Below are 21,049 nucleotides of genomic sequence, written 5' to 3'. Positions count from 1 at the left end.
TGAACTAGAAGGAACCCTAGATACAGAATGTCAGTATCAGAAAAGATCTTAAGAGATCATCAAAGCTTGCGGTTCTCAAACTTCTCAACTTCAGAACCCCTTCAGGACATCTTTAAATTCTTAAAAAAAAAAAAAAATTGAGAACTTCCAAGAGTTTTTGTTTATATGGATTATATCCAAGGGTGTATTAAGAAAGATATTTAACAAACAGCTCTCCAAAAACACAAGTTTTAAATTACTTTTAACACTGTCTCCTTCACTTTCTGAACACATTAATACTTTCTCCATCATTTTCTTAAAACTGGACAATCAACAAACCAATAAACCAAACCCTGATTTATGCAATTGCCAATTTCAGAGATATAAATGCTGACAATGAACATTTAACAATTGGTGCAAACTTGTATGAATTGGCTCCGACATATCCCTGTATGTCTATCAATATTTACCTTGTGGGAATTAAATTTGCTAAAAGGTTTAAACAGTTATTAATTCATTTTAAAATAACGATAAACAATAAAATATTATATGCTAGCATAAATAATGCATTTGAAAGAAGACCTGTTTTCAGAACAAAAAAAGTGATAAGCGGTATTATTTTATATTTTTTTGTAAATCTTTTTGTGTCTACCTTGATAGAAGATGGCTAGATTCTCATATCTGTTTCTGCTTTCAATCTGTTTCAATATATTGTTTTGGTTGAAGAATATGAAGAAAATCTAGCTTTATACAAATATTCAGTTGGAAAAAGGTGAATTTTAATAGACAAATGTCCTAATATTATGAAAATAATTTTGACTTCTAGACCCCCTGAAAAATTCTCCAGAAATACCCAGGAGTCCAAGGGTCATACTGTGCATATGACTGACCTAAGCCAACCTCTCCAATTTACACATGTAGAAACTGAGAAAAAGAAAGTAATTTTGTCTTACTAGTAGCAGGTAATAAATCTAAGGTCTGAATCCATGTATTTAGCAACAGTCCTATAATAATCCCAGTATCCAGACCTCAAACCCCAGAATCATTTTTGCCTCCTCCCTCTTCCTCCCATATCACATCTAGTCATTAAGTCTTTGATCCTTCCCTTCAATTCTCCTTAAACAAAGTCTCATATCTGTCCCCCAGCTTTCCACTGCCACAACCCAAGTCCTTATCACCTCCACCCACATCCAGGGAGGGACATGAAGTACAGTCTAAAAGAGGACACACCTTGAATGGGATTTAAGGCAGTTGGGACCTTGTCCCAATTTGGGTCCCAACTTGATTGGAAAAAACCTGTTAGAACAGAAAAAGTATTCTATATACTTTATTCTACAGAGGTTGCACACTAGACTGCCTGACCTAGAATAAATGACTTACCTGGTCAGAGGCAGTTTTTCCTTATTTGTAATTTCAAGGGGTTTCTATTATTGATGATGATTAATTGTTCCAGTTGTGTCCAAAGCTTTGTAAACCCATTTTGGGGTTTTCTTGGCAAAGATACTGGAATGGTCTGCTATTTCCTTCTCCAGATTATTTGACAAATGATGAAACTAAGGCAAACAGGATTAAATGACTTGCCCGAGGTCTAGTCCGGCAACTAGTATCTGAGCTGGGATTTGAACTCTTCTACTTAGCCCTGGGGTTCTTTCTTAGGAAGATTTAAATTTAGCTCAATAAACATTTATTAATCATGTACTACTTGCCAGGCAAAGAGTGCTAAGCACAGAGGATACAAAAAAAGGCACAAGACAGTCCCAGCTTCAAGTAGCGGGCAATCTAATAAATCAAATGAGATTATATACTTATGCTTATAACTTTTCAATCATTGCAGATTGTTTCAAAGAATATAAAAAATAATAGCATTTTCTCTACAGTATTCCAAAACTCCAAAGGACCTGGTGATCTCATCAACAAATACATCCCCTTCAATAATACAGATCATAACTCTCCCATGCAGATGCTTCTTGTGAGGTTCTGTCTGTATGTCTCTTCTCTCCTTTCTTCTGCTTCTCCTCTCTTTCCCTCTCTCCCCCCCGCCTCTGGTCTCTTCTCTCTCTTCATGTAATACATGTATGTATGTATGTATGTAAACACAGAGACACATAAAATCTTCCCCTTAGGTAATGGTCAATTTCAGTTCTTCAAAGATTATGAATTATGGGACTCAAAGCTACAAAACATCTCGGGAAGAAAATTGATGTTAAAAGGCTGGGCCTGTTTTGAAGAGATGCTTGGGGGTCTCAAAAAGTTCTGTACAATTTCCCAAAGGAAATTCTTCCCTGTCCCTCCTCTGAATGAATTCTAGACCTCACTCATTGTCTATTTGCAGTTTGTTCAAATTATATAATTTTCTCTGCCTTCAAAGTGTTTTTACTCCCAACTCCTGGGGAAGTAAATAGCACAAACATTATCATCATCTCCACTTCATAAAAGTTCAGGGATTTCAAGATCACACAGACAGTAAGTGTCGGAGCTGTGATGTGAACCCAGGCTTATCGACATCAAAGTCTGGCACTGTCTTTCATTACACTGTGTTCTTTTCCCAACATCGACTCATTTCAATATTTATTCTCAACAAAACAGAATTAGAGAAGTAAATCAGCTCCCTATCCCCACAATCACATCATTTTGTTGTTGTTCAGTTGTTTCAGTTGCGTCCAACTCTTACTAACCTTTTTCTTGACAGAGAAACTGGAATATTTTGCCATTTCTTCTTCCAGCTCATTTAACAGATGAGGAAACTGAGGCAAATGGGGTGAAGTGACTTGCCCAGGTCACATGGGTTAGTAAGTGTCTGGGGGTGGATTTGAACTCACATCTTCCTAGCTCCAGACCCAATGTTCTCATACATTCCCCAAATCTTATTAGAATAAATTGTGAATCATCTGCTACTTTTGTTAGTTCATGCTTTGACTGCTCTGTCTCAGATTTTACACATAACTTTAAAATTACCACAGCACTGTTACTGAGTAAGGTCATTATAAATAGCACTGGCCTGGGAGTCAGGAAGTCAGAGTTCTAGTCCCAGTTTTGCCCAACTCACTCTACAGTCTATGATGGATCATTTCCTCTCTCAGCTTCCTAAACAGTCAATAGCTAACATAAAAATAATAGTTAATATTTTCATAGTGTTTACTATGTGTCAAGCACTGCGCTTCATGCTTTACATTTATTATCTCATTTGATCCTCACATCACTTAGAGATAGTATTATTATCTCCATTTTACAGTTGAAGAGATAAAGGTTAGATAAATTGTTCAATGTTTAGGTTTATCAATTCAACCAGCATTTTAAAGTACTTACTATGTGTCAAGCATTATTTTAAGCTTTAGAAACATAAATAAAAATAAAAATAAAAGCATTTTTGTTCTCAAAGAACTTAAATTCTACACTGAGTAGGATCTTATGTTGTCCAGTAGAAGGAAGACTGGATTTGGAATCCAAAGTCCTGAGTTTGAATTCTAACCTTGCCATTCTAGCATCTGTGTGACCCTAGACCCAGGCAATAAGGAACCTTTCTGGAAGCCCTCCTCTTTATTTTCACAGCAGAGAGACTGGACTAGAGACATGTCAATAGAGAGAATTCTTGTAAAGGATTAAGGCCAAATAGAAATTCATCTCAACAACTAACAATTTACTAAGTGTCTATTCTGTGCAAGACCTAGTTTCTGAAGCTTTCTCAATAAGATCATTGCCCATTATCACCACTATTATTCAATACTGTACTAGGTGTGTTACCTTTAACAATAAGAAAAGAAAAAAGAAATTGAAGGAATTGGATTAGGTAATGCAAGAAATTGAATGAATTTGAGTAGGTAATGCAGAAACAGCTATCATTCTTTTCAGATGATATGATGGTATACTTAGCAAAAGGACATAAAATAAACCCACAAGAATCACTGGCATTTCTGTTTGTTACCAAAAACGACCAATAGCAAGAGACAGAAAGAGAAATTCTATTTAAAATAAGTGTAGATAATATAAAATATTTGGGAGTCTACCTGACAAGACAAAACTAGGAACTATAAGAACACAATTACAAAACACTTAAAACAGTTCTGGGAATGAAAAGATGAAATATGCAAATTTATAATCTACTTGGGGGGGAAATATTATTAACAAAGTAAATTGTAATCACAACAAAGGAAAGAAGGAGAAACAGGCAGATGGAAATGACAGATATCTAAGAAAATTTCAGAAAAGAGAGAATACTTACAGCTAGAAAAATTAAGGAAGCTCCATGGAGAATGTGGTGCAGGCCTCAAAGGATGATGTAAGGAATTATTAGATTCTAACTCAAAAAGCTAAGCCTCTTAGAATGTTACCAGCACCATCTAATTTAGTGAATACAGCATTGGGACTGGAGTCAAGAATGCCTGAGTTCAAACCCAGCTTTAGAAACTCTTACTGTATGACCCTGGACAAGTTACCTAAACTGTTTGCCTCAGTTTTCTGTAAAATAGGATTAATAATAGCATTTACTTGCCAAGGTTATGGTGAGGATCAAATAAGATAATAATTGTGTTTTTTTATTTTAAAGCTTTTTATTTTCAAAACATAAACACAGATAGCTTTCAACATTCACCCCCATAAAATCTTGTATTCCAAATTTTTTTCTCCCTCCCTTTCCCCAATCCCCTCCCCTAGATGGCAAGTAATCCAATATATGCTAAACAGGTACAATTCTTCTATACATATTTTTACAATTATTATACTGCACAAGAAAAATCAGATGAAAGGGGGGGAAAATGAGATAGAAAACAAAAGGCAAGCAAACAACGACAAAAAGTGAAAATACTATGTTGTGATCCACACTTAGTTCCCATAGTCCTCTCACTGGATGCATATGACTCTCTCCATCACAAGACCACTGGAACCAGTCTGAATCACCTCATTGCTAAAAATAGCCACATCCACCAGAATTGATCATTATATAATTTTGCTGTTGCTGTATATAGTGTTCTCGTTTTACTCATTTCACTTAGCATCAGTTCATATAAGTCTCTCCAAACCTCTCTGTATTCATCCTGCTGGTCATTTCTTACAGAACAATAATATTTCATAACATTCATATACCACAATTTATTCAACCATTCTCCAACTGATGGGCATCCACTTAGTGTCCAGTTCCTTGCCACGACAAAAAGGCTGATACAAACATTTTTGCACATGTGGGTCTTTTTCCTTTTTATGAGATAATAATTGTAAAATTTAGCATAATTTTTACTCTTGCAATGTTTGCTTGCATTTTGTTTTCTTTCTCAGGTTTTTTCTTTTTTTGCTTCTTGATCCGATTTTTCTTGTGCAACAAGATAATGTAAATATGTATACATATATTGTATTTAACATATATTGGACTACCTGCCATCTAGGGAAGGAGATGGGGAAAAGGAAGGGAAAATTTTGGAACAGAAAGTTTTGTAAGGGTCAATGTTGAAAAATTACCCATAGATATGTTTTGTAAATAAAGAGCTTTAATAAAATCCAAAAAAAAAATCACCTTAGCACAGTACCTGGCATGTAGTAAACACTACATAAATGTTTGTTTCATCATCATTACGAGTCCCGAGGTAGAAGAAAATCATCAAAGACAGCCTAGCCCTTTCTTCTCCTGACCCCTAGGCTCTAGCAAGGTCCAGTCATTTGATTCCTCTCCCCCTCACCTTCTGAACTTGTCTCAGCCAATTCAATGATAGAAGCAAGACGCAAATGCCAAACTCCTTTCAGATGAGTTGAGAGGGGAGCAAAGTATATACAGCTTGAGAGAAGCTGAAAGGTCAGAAGGCAAGAGGGAGCCTTCTAGAGAGTCCATGGAGGGCAGCAGAGAAGGGGAAGAGGAAAAAGGGCCAGGGAGAGCAAAACACCAACAGCCTCATGCTCCCCCACAGTCACCAAGACAGACCCCTTAGCTATCAGCCAGAGCACCCAAGGTTCTAGCTCAAGTTATGCTCTGCTATCAACTCCTTCTGGGACGGGAGCTGGTCCCTGCAATTTTCTGAGTGTCAGTTTCCCCATCTGTATAAAAGAAAATGCTAATCTTTTCATCTGCAAGCTTTGTGTCACCTCTCACAATTTTCCTTAAACGTACATGCACAACCTCTCACAAGTATGTCACAAATACAATTTCTCTCTGCTCATTCCCATTTTCTTACTCACTCACACATGATTTCTCACGGCTCATGGCTCTCACAAAACTCCCTTCTCACTCCCATGCTTTCTATGGACCTTGATACTAGAATTCCCCCCTCTCCTTTTCCCTCCCCTAGGAAGTTCTACATTCTGGAAGCAGCACAGAATGCCAAGGCAGAGAGTCCTACTCAGCTCCTCCAGAGCTGGGTTAAATGTGAATTGGCTTCCTCTGCCCTAATCTCTCTAACCCCTTCATTTTCCAGGTTTTTTCTCTGTAGGATAAAGAGCTCTGGGTGTGCCTTAGAGGATCTGGGTTTGGCATCCACTATCAACATGACCTTGAGCAAAAATATCATTTTCTTTCTCTGACTCAAGCTTCCTCATTGGTAAAATAAGGGTGGGACTAGATTCAATTTAATTAAATTTAACAAGCATATATTAAGAGGCTACTAGGGGTAAGGTATTATACTAGGGACTAGAGAGAGCAAAAAACATAAATAAAATCTGTCCCCTCCAAACCTTGGAGCTTGCTTGCCTTTTACTGGCTAATGCAGCCTATAAATTATTAAGTTAATATAAGATGATATGAGATGGGGAAGAACACTAAAAACTCAGGAGATCAGAGAAAGCCCCCCCCTAGAGGAAGTGATACCTGGAGGGAGCTAAGAATTCCAAGAAGCAGAAAGGAGAAGGGAGTACATTCCAGGCTTGGAGGGCAGCTTATGCAAAGGCATGCAGGCTGCAGATGGAATGTCAAGTTCAGAAAATAGGCCAGTTCAGCTAGGTAGTAGATTATATAAAGAATGATGTGTAAAATGGTTCAGTCTGCTCTAACCCCCTCATTTTACAGAGAAAAGGGAAGCCATTTGTGGAGGGATACACAGGTAGGAACAAAAACAACAAAAATATGTAATTTTACAGTTTACAAAGTAAAGTATATGGTATTTTATTATTTGAAATGTTTTACATCTATTATTTCATTTGCTCCTCCCAACAAATGGGGATGATGAATGTTAATTAAAGAGATTAAAGTGCTTTGATATGGGACAGATAGATAGTGAAATGGATAGAGCACTAGTCCTAAAATCAGGAAGATCTGAGTAGATCCAAGTTCAAATTCAGCTTTAGACTCTTAACACTTACTAGCTGTGTGACCCTGGGCAAGCCATTTAATCCCAATTGCCTCAAAAAAAAGAAGTTAAAAAAAATTTTAAATGACAATGGTCAACACAATTAAGTTTCAGAAGTAAGATCTGAACCCAGATGTCTCCTGATCCTCTTATACTGTATGCACACTTTCCAATTTCTGGTCTCAATTACGGGTTTAATAATGACTACCCCACTGGCTTTATAGGTGGGCTGCAATGATTAAATGTAATAATGAAGAATAATCTTTGTAAACTATAAAACCTCATTTGTTGTTGTTGTTGTCTGACTCTTCATGATCGAATTTGAGGTTTTCCTGACAAAGATAAGTGAGTCATTTGTCATTTACTTCTTCAGTTCATTTGACAGATGAGGAAATTGAGGCAAACAGGATTAATTGACTTACTCAGGGTCACACAGTTAGCGTCTGAGGCCAGATTTGAACTCGTCTTCCTGATTCCAGACCTAGCACTCTATCCACTATATCACTTAACAGTTTATTTTATAAACTATAAAGCACTATTAGTATTCTATAATTAAAGATGATCTTTTCCTCTCTAATCTAGTTAAATGAAAATACAGCATTTGGAATGAAAATACAGCATTTGGGTTGAAAAGGCCTGAGTTCTAATACCGGTTCTGATACTCACTGATTTTATGATCGTGGACAAGTCTATCCCTTTGGTGAGCTCAATTTCTTTATTGCTAAAATGAGGATAATAATCTTTGTGCTACGTCCTTCAAGATTAGTATAAGGAAATAGTTTTGTTACACTAGGATGTTAGAGAAATGGAAGTTACTTACTAACCTTTCCAGTCTCCCTAAGAAACCACAATCCCAGCCAGAAATCCTGGTTTCATCATCATTCCCCTTTACTCTCCCAACACAATTCTGCCTCTGTCTATACTGTTTCCCTGGCTGAAATCCTCCTCATCCTCTGGCATGTATCACCCACTTAGATTTGCTTATCTAGGTCTACCCCCATCAGCCCAAATGTCACCTCTTTTATCATTTTAGACTCTGATTTCCCCTGGATAATATGATTTATGTGTAACTTCAGGAATCAGGACAATTTCCTGAAGATATGAATTCTCTCTCCTTGGGATTTTGGCAATATTCCCCTAGTATGGACACTTTTCATAGCCATTAAAGCTTTTGGGACATTCTGTGTTTGTTACTATTAGCAGACACTCTGATAGGTATTAGGGACATAAAGAAAAAATACAAAACAGTCTGTCTTCAGAGAACTTGCATCCTATTGAGGCACACAATTAAATAAATTAAAGTAATTTTGAGAGACAAGGACCTGGAAGAAATAAGAAAAAGATCTTGTGGCACCTATACTGTGTTTTGAAAAAAGGCAGGTTTTCTAACTGATGGAAGTGAGGAAGTGTTTTTCTGTACAAAAGCAGATGGAATGTCACATACATATAAGAGCTAGACCACCAGTTGGAACAGAGAATTCCTAAAGGGGAGCAAAACGAAATGACTCAAGGGGTTGGGAAGGAGCCACGTTGAAGGGCTTTAAATGTCAAGCTTACTGGTTTTTCTTTTACTTAGAGGTAATAGGGAAGTATTGAAGCTTCTTAAGGGGAGAAGAAGACATGGTCAGATCAGTATTTTAGGCATATAAATTTGGTGCTTATGGGAAGCAAGCCTTTTTTCCACTTGCAACTCCTTTTCACCCAAGAAATTTTTACATGACTCCAGGTATATAGGTATACAAGTCAAACATTTACTGATAATAAAACAATTTTGCAACCCGCACAGTCAATTACAAGATTCCACACTGGGACCTGCAAACCACAGTTTAAGAAGCTGGGATGTGGACAATGGAGTGAGGAAGAGATTAGAAATGAGATTAGAAATCGACTGGAATGGTCCAAGCAGAGAGGTGATGGGGGCCTGAAGGGATGGCAACCTGAAGTAAAGTGATGGCCATGTAAGACAGAGAGAGAGGAGATATTGTGATGTAGAATATTAGATTCTTGACAATTAACTGAATATTGAAGATCAGAAAGAGGGAATAGTGTTTAGATCCTGGACAAGCCACAACCCTGAAGGCTTTGCAAAACTAATAACAAACAAAGTAAAACCAAAAAAAAAAAAAAAAAAAGGATTGCTTTCACAAGAAAGAGGGAAGTTCAAAGGAGAAATGAGAAAGTTTGTGGGAGAGGGGGATGACGAATTCTGTTTTAGATCAAATGTGATAATATTTGTAAATGGCACTTAGCACAGTATTTGGTTCTATATAAATATTCATTGCCTTCCCTTCCCCTCTAGACATGTTTAGTTTGAGATTCCTGAACATATCTCATCTCTCCAACTAAGTCCCCAGGTCTTATATATTTTTGTATCCAGAGGGCTCAAGTCCAGACTCAGTACATGTTCAGGAAATATTTACTGAACTAGCTCTTTATTTGCTTCACCACCTTACTCTCCCACCTCAGGGTGACATTTGGGATCCAGAAAGGGTCATTTTTGGGTCACCTGAACAAAGCCTCGGGCTAGAGTCAGGGAGGCTTGGATCTCACTCCCCAAGGCAGCCAATGACTCACCCTGTGTGACTTGAGGCAAGTCACTTCCTCTCCCAAGGCCAGTTAAACTGATAACCCCTTCCCTTTGAAGATTAGCTCATAGGTTAGTAGTGTGCTGCTGGTGAAATCATGAAACTGAATTAAAGCCTCTAGTCCAGGGTGGGTTTCCTCTCTCAGTCCCACAGCCTGGAACAGACCAAATGAGATCATGTACAAAAGGTACTTTGCAAACCAAAAGATTTGCAAAGTGTCTCATTTGCTATATAAATGTCAGCTGTTCTCCAAGCCATGTTTTCACCTTTCTGTCCTACCTCACCAGGGGCAGAGACTTCTCTGGAAAAAGCTTTTCCACCATAAATTTCAGTATGAGCCTGAGCTGTTAATATTGTTCCCCTACATCACAGCCAGACACATAGTGGGCACTGGGAAAATTTTGGATTGGTGGACTGGACATAGAGCACCACAGGATTCAGAGCTGGAAGACCCCCTAGACCTTGAGACCAACATCATTTTACAGACAGAGGATGAGAGGCTTAAAAAGGGAAAATGACCTGCCAAAGTTAAAGAACCTGGATCCGAACACCAGTCTTTCCATTCCAGATATAACATTCTTTCCACCACATCACACTGTTCACACAAAGGGAAGCCAGGGCAGCATGTAGAAGGGTACTAGATGAGAAAGCAGACAGGGTTTGGACTCAGAAAGTCATGAGTTCTAATCCTGATTCAGATAATAGCTGTATGACCCTGGGTCTGAGTCTCCTCATTTGTAAAATGAGAAGACTAGACCAGAAGCCTCTGAAGTCCCTTTCAGCTCTAGCTATGATGCCACAATGCTGTGACCTGGGTCTGGACCTTAGACCGACTCTGTCCTTATATGCTTGTTATACTGGAAAAAATACTGGATTTGGGGTGAATTTGAGTTCTGGCTCTGTCATTTAATATTCACATGACTTTAAGCGACGCCCTCAAAGCCTCAAATTTCTCCTCTATAAAAATAGATTAAATGATCTCCAAGTTCCCTTTTCAGCTTTCAAATCTATGATACTCTAAGTCACTTTCTGCCTTTGCAAAACTCAGGTCACTTAGCTCTTAGAGTCTCCATTTCCTCATCTAAAAAATGAAGACAGTAAAACATCAACAAAGAGCTGTGAAGGTCAATGACAAAAAATATATGTATATACACACGTACATATTGCAGTATTTATTCCTGTAATATATGTGTGTATATGTGTGTGTTCTGTAAGCTGTTAAGAGGAAATGTGGTGAAATGTGGTGTTAAAAGCAGCCTGATTCTGGGTAAGTACAGCCTCTCCCACTTATCAAACAGCAGGACCATAGGCAATTTCTTTTTCTTCCCTGATTCTCAGTTTATTCAACTATAAAATGGGAATAATAAGACTTACACTACTTATTTCATAGGATTGTGGATAAGGAGGCACTTTCTAAACCATGCTACAGCACAAAAAGGAGAGTTATTATATGGATTTCTATAATCAGTCATTTATTATAAGCAGGCTGATCCAGAAAAAGCCCTCCCCAGAATTGTCCAGCACTGCCCCTCCTCCCTCCTCCCCCAGTCCCAATGTAGGAAACCTCATTTCCTGCAGCTCTCGTCCCGGCACCCTTCCTCCTTCAGCTTCCCAACCTTTGTTCCCTCTCATTCTGGACCCAGTTCAATTGTAACCTCTGTTAAGGCTTCCCAGATTAACCCAACTGCCTTTGTGATTTAATCAGAAACCCAGAGTCACTGGGAACCCAGCATAGGGCTTGACTTCCAGGACCGCGGACTGATGTCAGCTTGAAATCCCCTCTCACTCAAGCAGGAGCAGTCACCCCATGGGAGGGGAAGGAAAAGAGAGGAAGATCCGGAATCCTGACGAGCATTCTGGAACAGGCTTGGGATGACAATGCCCCATTGTGCAGCGGGCACACAGAGGGTGTATACACACACACACACACACACACACACACACTGCCTGTCTGCCAGTAAGGGTGGGGCTGGTCGGAGGTCGGATACTGGCTTCTACTGGATTTACAGGGTTGAATGACTTTAATCCATGACCCTGGGATCCCAGCCCACCAAACTGGCACCTGCTTTGGAGCCCAATTAGAAAGCAAGAAGAGGATGCTGAGGGGGTGGGGAGTGCAAAAGGAAACTTAGCAAATGAAAGTAGCAAGAAGCCTGTTGTACTTGGAGTCGGGAGGTCTGATCTACTATTAATAGCCATGTGAACTTGGATCAGTCACTTCCTCAAACTGGAATCAATTTCTTCCTGTGGAAAATGGGGATAATTTGTGTCACTTATGGTCTTCCTCTCCCATAGGATGGTGGCGAAGGTCAGAAATTCAGCTCAAACTCCTTTTCGTGGCATTCCCCCAGGCGCTCCCCAAGCTGAGGGCATCCCACATTTCCAGCCCTATCTCACACGATTCCCTTCCACATATCCTACTGCTCCAGCCAAGCTGGACATCACTGCACCCTGGAACACACCCTCCAGTCTGATACCTCCATCTGAACCACCTTCCCTCCCTGTTAAAATCCAAGCCATTAAAGACCAACTTGCAAGCCTTCCTTGACATCTAGTTAGACTCACCATCACCACCACCACCACCGCCGCCAAACACCCTGCCCAAAGCAGGTATTTAATAGATGTATAATTTTAGACTGAAAAGAGACAATGTACCTGAAACACTTTGCAAGCTTCATAAATGTCAGCTGTCCCTTTGGGGTGGGAGAGGGACAGGAGGTCTGGATCTGACTTTTCTAGTATAGAGATTCTCATAAGGAAACGCTTTCCACCAATGCCAAATGGGAATATACAACAAGGGATAGTAATTTTTAAAAATTTAATTAAAAAAATGTAATAGCCTATACTTCTCCAACCCATACTTAGCTGCTATCCCTTATATCAAAGAATAAAATAAGAGAAAGAAAAGCAGTTCAGAAAAACCAGCACAACATCACTTAACTCTAATAGCATACTTGATATTTCATACCCATAATCCCCCACTTCTACAAAAAAAGGGAAAAGAAAGTCTTTTTTTCTTATTTCTTCTTCAGGAGCAAGCTGGATAATTATAATTGATAACACACTTATAAAGTTGCCTGGGTAAGTGACTTGCCTACCAGAAGAACAAAGGCTGGTACATCACAGGTGGGATTTAAAACTCAGGCTCCCCTAAGTCTGAGGCCAGTTCTCTAGTCACACTGCTTCTTATAAACATCAGCTGTCATTATCATATTCAAATGTGGGAAGAATCTAACCCAATCCATTTACGGCTTCTTAGAGAAATCCTATGTGCCATAGAAACACAAAAGTTAAGTGACCTCAGACTCAGGATAAGTGAAAGTCTGGATTTGGAGATTCGTAAACCAAGTTTCCAAGTCTCTAGTCCTAGAGATCTAATTAGTATGTGACGATGCCTTTTGTCTTTACAATTCGGTTTTCTCCCTTCCAGCTGTGGATCTTCAACTAAACCCCAAATTATGTGAGAGCAGGAATATGCCTTTTCTTGATGGGTCTATAAGAAGGGCTTAGTATGTACTTGTCTGGAATTTGGACCCAGCTTTCAAAGCTATAAATTTTGTACTGGCCTAGGATATGCCACATACTGTCAACATTTCATCCAGGATCCCCCAATCATACAATCATTACAAATCCTAAAGAAAAAGTTCTCAATATGACTTGGAAAATGAATCTCTTCCCTTAGCCTAAGTGGGACCAGTCAGGCAATCCAATAACCATATTTATTAATAATTAGAGGTAAAGTGGCATAGTAGGAAGATCACTGAATCAGGATACCCAAGTTCTAAATTGGGCTGTCATGTAATTTCTTTCTTTCTTTTTTAAAAAGGATTTTATTTATTTTTAGTTTTTTTATAGTATTTTATTTTTCCAAATACATGTGGATAGTTTTCCACATTAATTTCATAAGACTTTATGTTCCAAATTTTTTCTCCTTTTTTCCCTTACTTCCTCCCTCCCCAAGACAGCAAACAATCTAATATAGGTTAAACATATTTCCTTTTATTTTTTCCTCTTAAACATTTTCTGTATTTGTCATGTTGAACAAGAAAAATCAGACCAAAAGGGGAAAAAAAAACATAAGAAAGAAAAAAAAATATGAAAATACTATGTTTCGATGTATATTCAGGATCCATAATCCTCTCTCTGGATGCAATTGGCATTTTCCATCCCAAGTTTATTGGAATTGCCTTGAACCACTGCAATGTTGAGAACAGCCAAGTCCACCACAATTGATCATCACATAATCTTGTTACTGTGTACAACGTTCTCCTGGTTCTGTTCACTTCACTCAGCATCAGTTCATGTACGTCTTTCCAAGTTCTTCTGAAATCAATCTGTTCATCATTTCTTATAGAACTTCCATTACATTCATATACCGTAACTTACTTGGCCATTCTCCAATTGATGGGGATCCAGAGCAAATAATTTCTACTCAGTTATCTCCTTGATAAAATTAGGAGGTTGAATCCTTTACAACTAAGTCCTAGATTATCTTAGTTTACATTTATTTAGCACTTTGCTGGTTTGCAAAATTGCTTTCCTCACAACACTAAGCTATTAAGACAGAAGTGTCAAACAAAGAAAGGGCTAAACCAAATTAAAATGTAATTAGGAAATGTTTAACAATCAATAAAAATAAAACAAAATTAGAAATTGTTAATTTGTGGTTTTCTAAGTCAATATCCACTTCCCCTACCCTTCCCTTTCTATTTGTTGTAAGAGGATCACAAAAGATAAAACTTGTAAATGTTCAAGCAGCTGTGAGAAGGCAGATATATCAATGCAATATTGGTAGAACTCATAAACAGGTTCAACCATTCTGGAAAATAACTTAAAGTTATCATTTAAAAGTTTTTAAACTGTATATATTCTTTGACCTAGTAATACTGATACCAGAAACATGCACCAATAAGGGCAAAGGAGGAGAAAAAAGCTCCATGTATATAAAAACATTTATAGCGGCACTTTTTGGTAGCAACCTTCCCCCAAAACCCTAAACTAAAAGAGTGGGTGGTCATCCATTAGGGGATGCTTGAAAAACTATGGCATATGAATATAATGGAATATTATTGTACTTTAAGAAATGACAAATGAAAAAGAAATTTGAGAAGACTCAAATGAATTAACAGAATGAATTCTGCAGAATCAGAAGAACAAGGTATATCATGATCAAAATATGTTATTATTTTGATTATTGTTATTCATCATATCCTTTTTTTATGAAAACAACATTGAGAACAGCAGAACTCTGACCAATTGTGACTTGACAAGACTGACTTTTTAGCAGAGAGATGGATCAGAGGAGGAGAATGAGGAATAAGCATTGTTGGTCATGGCTAATCTGTCATTTGTTCTATCCAAACTTTTTTTTTTACAGATGGTTTTATTTAGCAGGGAGGGGATGAAGAGTAATGGGAAATGTCAGCAGTGCTTAAGATTTCAATAAATACTTGTTTGTTAAATTTTCTTAAAATCATAAGTAATAGATACATTATCTATAATTTACCAATAAATATAACTCCTATTTCTACGGTTCTTTAATGTTTCCAAAAGTAATTTTCTCCCAACAAATAAGGCAGGTAGGATAAATACGATTATCCCCATATTATAGGTGATAGACATTGAAAGAAAAAATTATATTTTTTGTCAAATGTCAAATATATCAAATAAGGATTAAGTAACACAGCTCATATTGTAATCCAGTATATATACTATATATATATATATATATATATATATATATATATATATATACTCTGTTATAGTCAAATCTACAATTCTGCATTTTCAAATCTCTGTGATTCTAAATTCTGTATTCTTTCCACTGTGACTCAAAGAACATTGTTCCAATGTACTATGCCTTTGCTCTTGTCTTTCCAGACACCCCATTCATTTCTCTGAAGATCTTACATAAATCAAACTTCTCTGTGACTCCTTTTCCTTTTTGATAAATTTGAGTTTGGGGTTAAGTTGACCATTCTTAATTTGAAGTCCACAGAACTCCAAAGTAGCTCCCTTTGGAAGATTCTATAGATACATTTTAGGGAGTCCATGAACATGAATAGAGAAAACAATGCATTTTTATCTTCCACTAACTGAAATTTGGCATTTCATTCAAGTATGAATTTAGACAAGAATTATTCTGAAGAATCCAAAGGTTTCACCAGACTACTAAGGGGATCCATAACACACACCCTTAACACTAGATGATTTCTAAGGAAGGGCCTTCCCTTTCCAATATTCTTTCCTCATCTTTCCCTCAAATTGTTCCTTTACATCCAAAGAATACTTTTAACTTTACAAATACATAATCTCTCAGAAGTCCTCACGATAACCTTGTGAAATAAGGAGAACAGAAATATTATTTTACAGATGAAGAAACAGATCCAGAGAAAGTAACTTGCTCAAAATCAGAGTAAGGTGGTGGTAATTAGAACTTGAAGACAAGTTTCCTGACTACTAGTGTTCTTTTCCCTACATCACATTGCTTCACTACTAGCGTGGCAATGTTCTATACTCAATACACTTCTTTCCCATTTAAAGGGACAAGAGGCAAAGCAAATCAGATTATTCTGGAGAAAAGGAACATGGGATCTAAAGCTAGAAAGAGATTTGGGGATCATCTATCTAACCCTCTCATTTTATGGTTGAGGAAACAGGGAGTAAATTTCTCATCAGTTGAAGTATTCCTAATTGAAAGAATGACACCTAGTCAAGGGAGGTTAATCCTCAGGGCTGGGTTGCAGTACATTATCTCTGAGATCCTTTCCCATTCTGAAGTTCCATGACATTATGGCTAGCTCTAGAAATAACCACCGAGGTCATAGAGCTGCTTAGTAAACTCCAAATCTAAGGCTGAGGAAGTATTCAATGATTTCCTCAAACAGGTAGTAACTGGCTAGTTTCCATATCTAAAGAGGAAGTGAAATAGAACTGAGATGAAATGAGCAAGGAGTGATAACAGAGGTATCACAGAATTTTTCAGCTGGAAAGTAACTCAGCATCTATCTAGACCAAAATATACCCCTCCAAAAAAGAATCCTCACTATGACATGCCAGCTATGTAGTCATCTGCCTACTGCTTCAAAACATCAAATGAAGTAAAAAGAGCCAGCACCAGAGAACTGAGATCTGTGATCAGATTTTCCACTCATCTCTTCTTTCCTGTTTATCGTTCACCCACAGAACTTTCTATTCCCTTCTTCTCATACTGTTCTTCAACTAATCTCATCATGACTCAGGAAGAATAGGACAATGCCCAATTCCTTCTCTGACAGCATAGCTTCTTGTAGAGAGTCCTGGACTTGGAAGCCAAGAATGCCATAAATTTGCTAGTTGATTTGGGCAGACTGAATTAGATATTCTCTTAAGTCCTGCTATATTCTAATGTCTTTCCCATCTCTGATATACCATGGTCTAAGATCCCTTACAACTCTTTCATTTGGCAAGTCTACTAGAATATGGGGAGTTTTATTGAAATCTGATTAGATCAGTCTCAAAAGGATGAAAAAAAAAATCCAGTTGCCATTCCCTTTAAACCCAAGACCATCCATGTTAAGTGGTGATGGGGAAAAGGGAAGACAAACTTTCTTCTCCATTACTCTTCCTGTGCTTCCCTCTCCCCTTTTCCCCCAACCCTGAAATATTGGGAATAGTTGAAAAAGTTCTTCAACAAACCTGTCTTGCATCTCAGTTCTACCTCTCATGTGAGCTTGGACAAGACATTTACTTCATCTCTGCAAACCTCTGCTTTTTACCTATAAAATGAGCAGGTAGGGCTAGCTAACCAATAAGGTCATCTCCAACTCAAATATTCTATGATCCTATGACCTTTCAAGTCTGAGAGGAAGCTTGAGCTAGGCGACTAGAAGTCACAAGTTTAAGGCTCTTAACCATTCCAGAACTGAGCTTCTCTAGCTAAAGAAAGCAGGGAACCCCAACCAAAATCCCATCTTTTATAAGAATTTAAGCTAGTGTCATCCATCTTTTTTAGTTTTAATTTTATGTTTTTACATAGTTCTTTAGACTGGGAACACTTTGAGGACAGGATCTGTGTTTTGTCTCTTTTTGTATCCTCAGCCCTTAGCATAGTTCCTGCCTGATATCTTAGTGCCTGAGAAATGTTTACTGACTATAGACTCCTCATCATTGAAAAGAAAGACAAACAAAAGGAAAGTACTCTAAGAAGAAGTAGTTAGCACACATCTAACTTCTTTGTGTTTTTTCTTATGCTCTGGAATGCAAGTTCCATGGAGACATTCCCCATACCACCCACCAACAGTGACCCTTTCCCCAAAATCTGGCCTCAAGGGTCTGATCAAAACATCTAACCATGCTCAACACCAGGATAAATCACACAAGTGTTACTAGTGAACTTGTTCATCCATGTCCCCTTAACCTTCAATTCAAAGGCAAGTATCTATGTTTTTATTTTTGTTTTTCCCAGCTGCTACACACAGGCAGGTGCTAAGAAAATGTTAGCAAAATTGAGATGAACTGAGAGACAACCATCTTTAGACACAGATCTTTAATGTGAATACTTCTCCACCACTCATAACTGAAATATTCTCAACTTGAACCCCCAAATCCCATGTGCCTGCTCAGAAAGTCCATCTCCCCTGCTGACCTCTTTGAATATGATTATAATGATAGTGAACATTTATATTGTGCTGTAAGATTAGTTCACTTAATTCTCACAACCCCATGAACTAGGTAAGTATAAAAATTATTATACCTATTTTCCATATGAGAAAACTGAGCCTCAGAAAGTGAAACAGACTTGCACACAATCATAAGCCCCTACTGAAAATAAAATACATTCCAACCTCTCCTGAGCTCAGAATTTCTCTATCCCTGGACCATCAGGGATGTTCTCTATCCCCAGAATTCATTTAAACCTTAAATTAAAGTTCTAGTTGTACTATTCCCTCTCCATGATCTTCTATTTTCTCCCTACATAGCCTCTCAATTCCCTTTTCTCCCCATCAACCAAGAATTCTACAGGAGTTGGAGCATGAATATAGGGGAGACTGATGATTATTCCCTAAAATTAGGGAGTTTAGAGATAGAGACAGTTCTCAAATAACATTGATTCTCTCCTATCCCCACAGAAGAGTTGGCTGAATTCTTCTGTGGTATTGAGTCTGGGGTGAAAATGGGAAACCTTGCCTTATGGCCTGAGGAAGTATTGTGAACTCAGCAGCATGGAGGACTGTGTGGATAAGGGAGGGATTACAGACGTGTGCTGGATCACTACAGGTGGTAGTACACACTCACATATAAGCATATACCATATCCAAGTAAATGTGTCTTTTCTCTGCCTTAGTTCTCCCACCCCCCTCTGCTAATCTTAGAAAATCAGTTGCCAGCCCAACTCTCCACCCCACCCCATCCCACTGGTAGATGAAAGATAAAAGGGGAACACAGAGAAGGTCCACTAAGGAAACCCATGTAAGTGTTTCTTTGGTCTGTGGGGAAAGCTAATTAAAGGATGAAAGGGGGGAAATATAAAAAGGGGTTATGTGGAATGATGTGATATTGAGCAGGGAGCAACACAGGTAGAATAAGGCAAAGAGGTAGTGAGTTCACAGACAGGTGTGGAGGGAAGTGAAAAGACATGGGGAGAAGGGAGGGACATGAGGGAAACGGGAAGTAAGGGAACACAAAGAAATAAGGGACATAGGGAAAAGTGAGAGGACAGAAGGAGAAGCAAGGGGACACAGAGACGTAAAGGGACACGAAGTGAGGGGACACAGAGGGAGAAGTGAGGGGACACTGAGGGAGAAGTGAGAAGACACAGGAAGAACTGAAGAGACACAGAGACAGAAGTGAGGAAACAAGGATAATAAGGGGAACACAGAACGAGAAGTGAGGGGACACAGAGGAAGAAGTGAGGGGACACAGAGGAAGAAGTGAGGGGACACAGAGGAAGAAGTGAAGGGACACAGGAAGAAGTGAAGGGACCAGAGAGAGAAGTGAGGAGACACGGGGGCAGGGCGACGGAGAGGTGAGGAAGCAGGGAGGAGGAGAGGAGGGAGGTGAAGGCACCCTGTGTGGGAGTGGGGTAGTAAGCTGACACCGAGCTAGTCGGCGACGGCCCAGACCGGCCTGCCGGGCCGCCCGCCCGGAGCGGGGCTGGCTCACCTTGGCATAGTAAAGCATCCAAAGCTCGTAGAGCCTCTCGGTGGTGGCCATGCCCGGCCCTCCGGCTCGGCTCGGCTCCGCCTTCTCCGCTGCTCCACCTGCCGCCGCCGCCGCCGCCACCGCCTCCTGCCCTCCTAAGGAGCCAGCAGGGCCCGGCGCCAGGTGTCCCTGGGCCGGCCCATGCCTTCCAGGGCCAGGAGCGCGGAGGGGAGGGGACGGGAGGGCGTCCCTGCGGGACCGGCCGGGGCCAGGCTCCCGAGCGAGCTCTGCTGCCGCCCGCCGAGCGCCTGGGCTCCCCAGTCCCCTCGGCCTCCGGGCTCCGACCGCTGCTGCCACCTCCGCCGCTGCCACCGCCGCCGCCGCCTGGCTCCGTAGCCTGCCCGAGGCTTCTTGCACCTCGCGGCCGCCTCCCTACCCCCCTGGCCCCGCCAACTCCCTCGGCTCTGAAGGTGCTAGGGGCGGAGAGGACGAAAGGAGGAGCCTGGGGTCAGAGGCGGCCCGAGAGGCGGGCCCAGCCCTGTCCCGGCCTCCCATCTCATCCCGAGTCCCGCCCCCCAAGTATCCCTAGGGCCTTAGGTGGAGGGGCTCCGGGGTGGAGCTCAAATCCTTCAGGTGAGGAAGCTGAGACTTAGGTACCCAGCCAAGGCTCAAGTGCACAAGCCCTTATTAAGCACCTGCTACGTGCCGGGGATTATGCTAAATATGAGGGTAGACGGTAGCAGCTCTCGGGTGGGTGTCCTCACCATCTCCGGGACTGAGTCCTGTTCCAGAATCACATTTTAGGAAGGACCTAGAAGACAGCTTTTTAAAAGACGGTAACCCTCCGCCGGGCCGAATGGGAACTGATTAAAAGGATGTTTAGCCTGGAGGAAAGAAGAGTCGGGGGCACGTGATTGTCTTTTTTTCTACTTCTTGGGAGGTTATCCTGGAAGAGGGAATTAGGAATTAGGTTTGATGCTTGCGTTTGGTTCCCCAAAGCAGGACTAAGAGCAGTGGGAAAAACTGCAGAGAGGAATATTTAGGTTTGATGGAATGAAGAACTGGCTCACGATTAGAGCAGAGCTGTCCAAAGAACTGGGC

The 21,049-nt window shown here is 39.8% G+C and overlaps 1 protein-coding gene across 1 annotated transcript in view; it reads right to left on the bottom strand.

Annotated features, from left to right (window-relative positions):
• NBEAL2 (neurobeachin like 2) overlaps positions 1-20,357 on the bottom strand; it is a 158,310-nt gene extending 137,953 nt beyond the window's left edge. The window contains exon 1 of the mRNA XM_031960582.1: positions 19,970-20,357. Within this exon, the coding sequence (XP_031816442.1) occupies positions 19,970-20,020 (51 nt within the window). The 5' untranslated portion in view covers positions 20,021-20,357. The remainder of the gene's footprint in view (positions 1-19,969) is intronic.
• Positions 20,358-21,049: the final 692 nt, after the last annotated feature.

Source organism: Sarcophilus harrisii, chromosome 1 (assembly GCF_902635505.1).
Source record: "Sarcophilus harrisii chromosome 1, mSarHar1.11, whole genome shotgun sequence".
NCBI lineage: Eukaryota > Metazoa > Chordata > Mammalia > Dasyuromorphia > Dasyuridae > Sarcophilus > Sarcophilus harrisii.
This window is presented reverse-complemented; position numbering and strand designations above follow the sequence as displayed.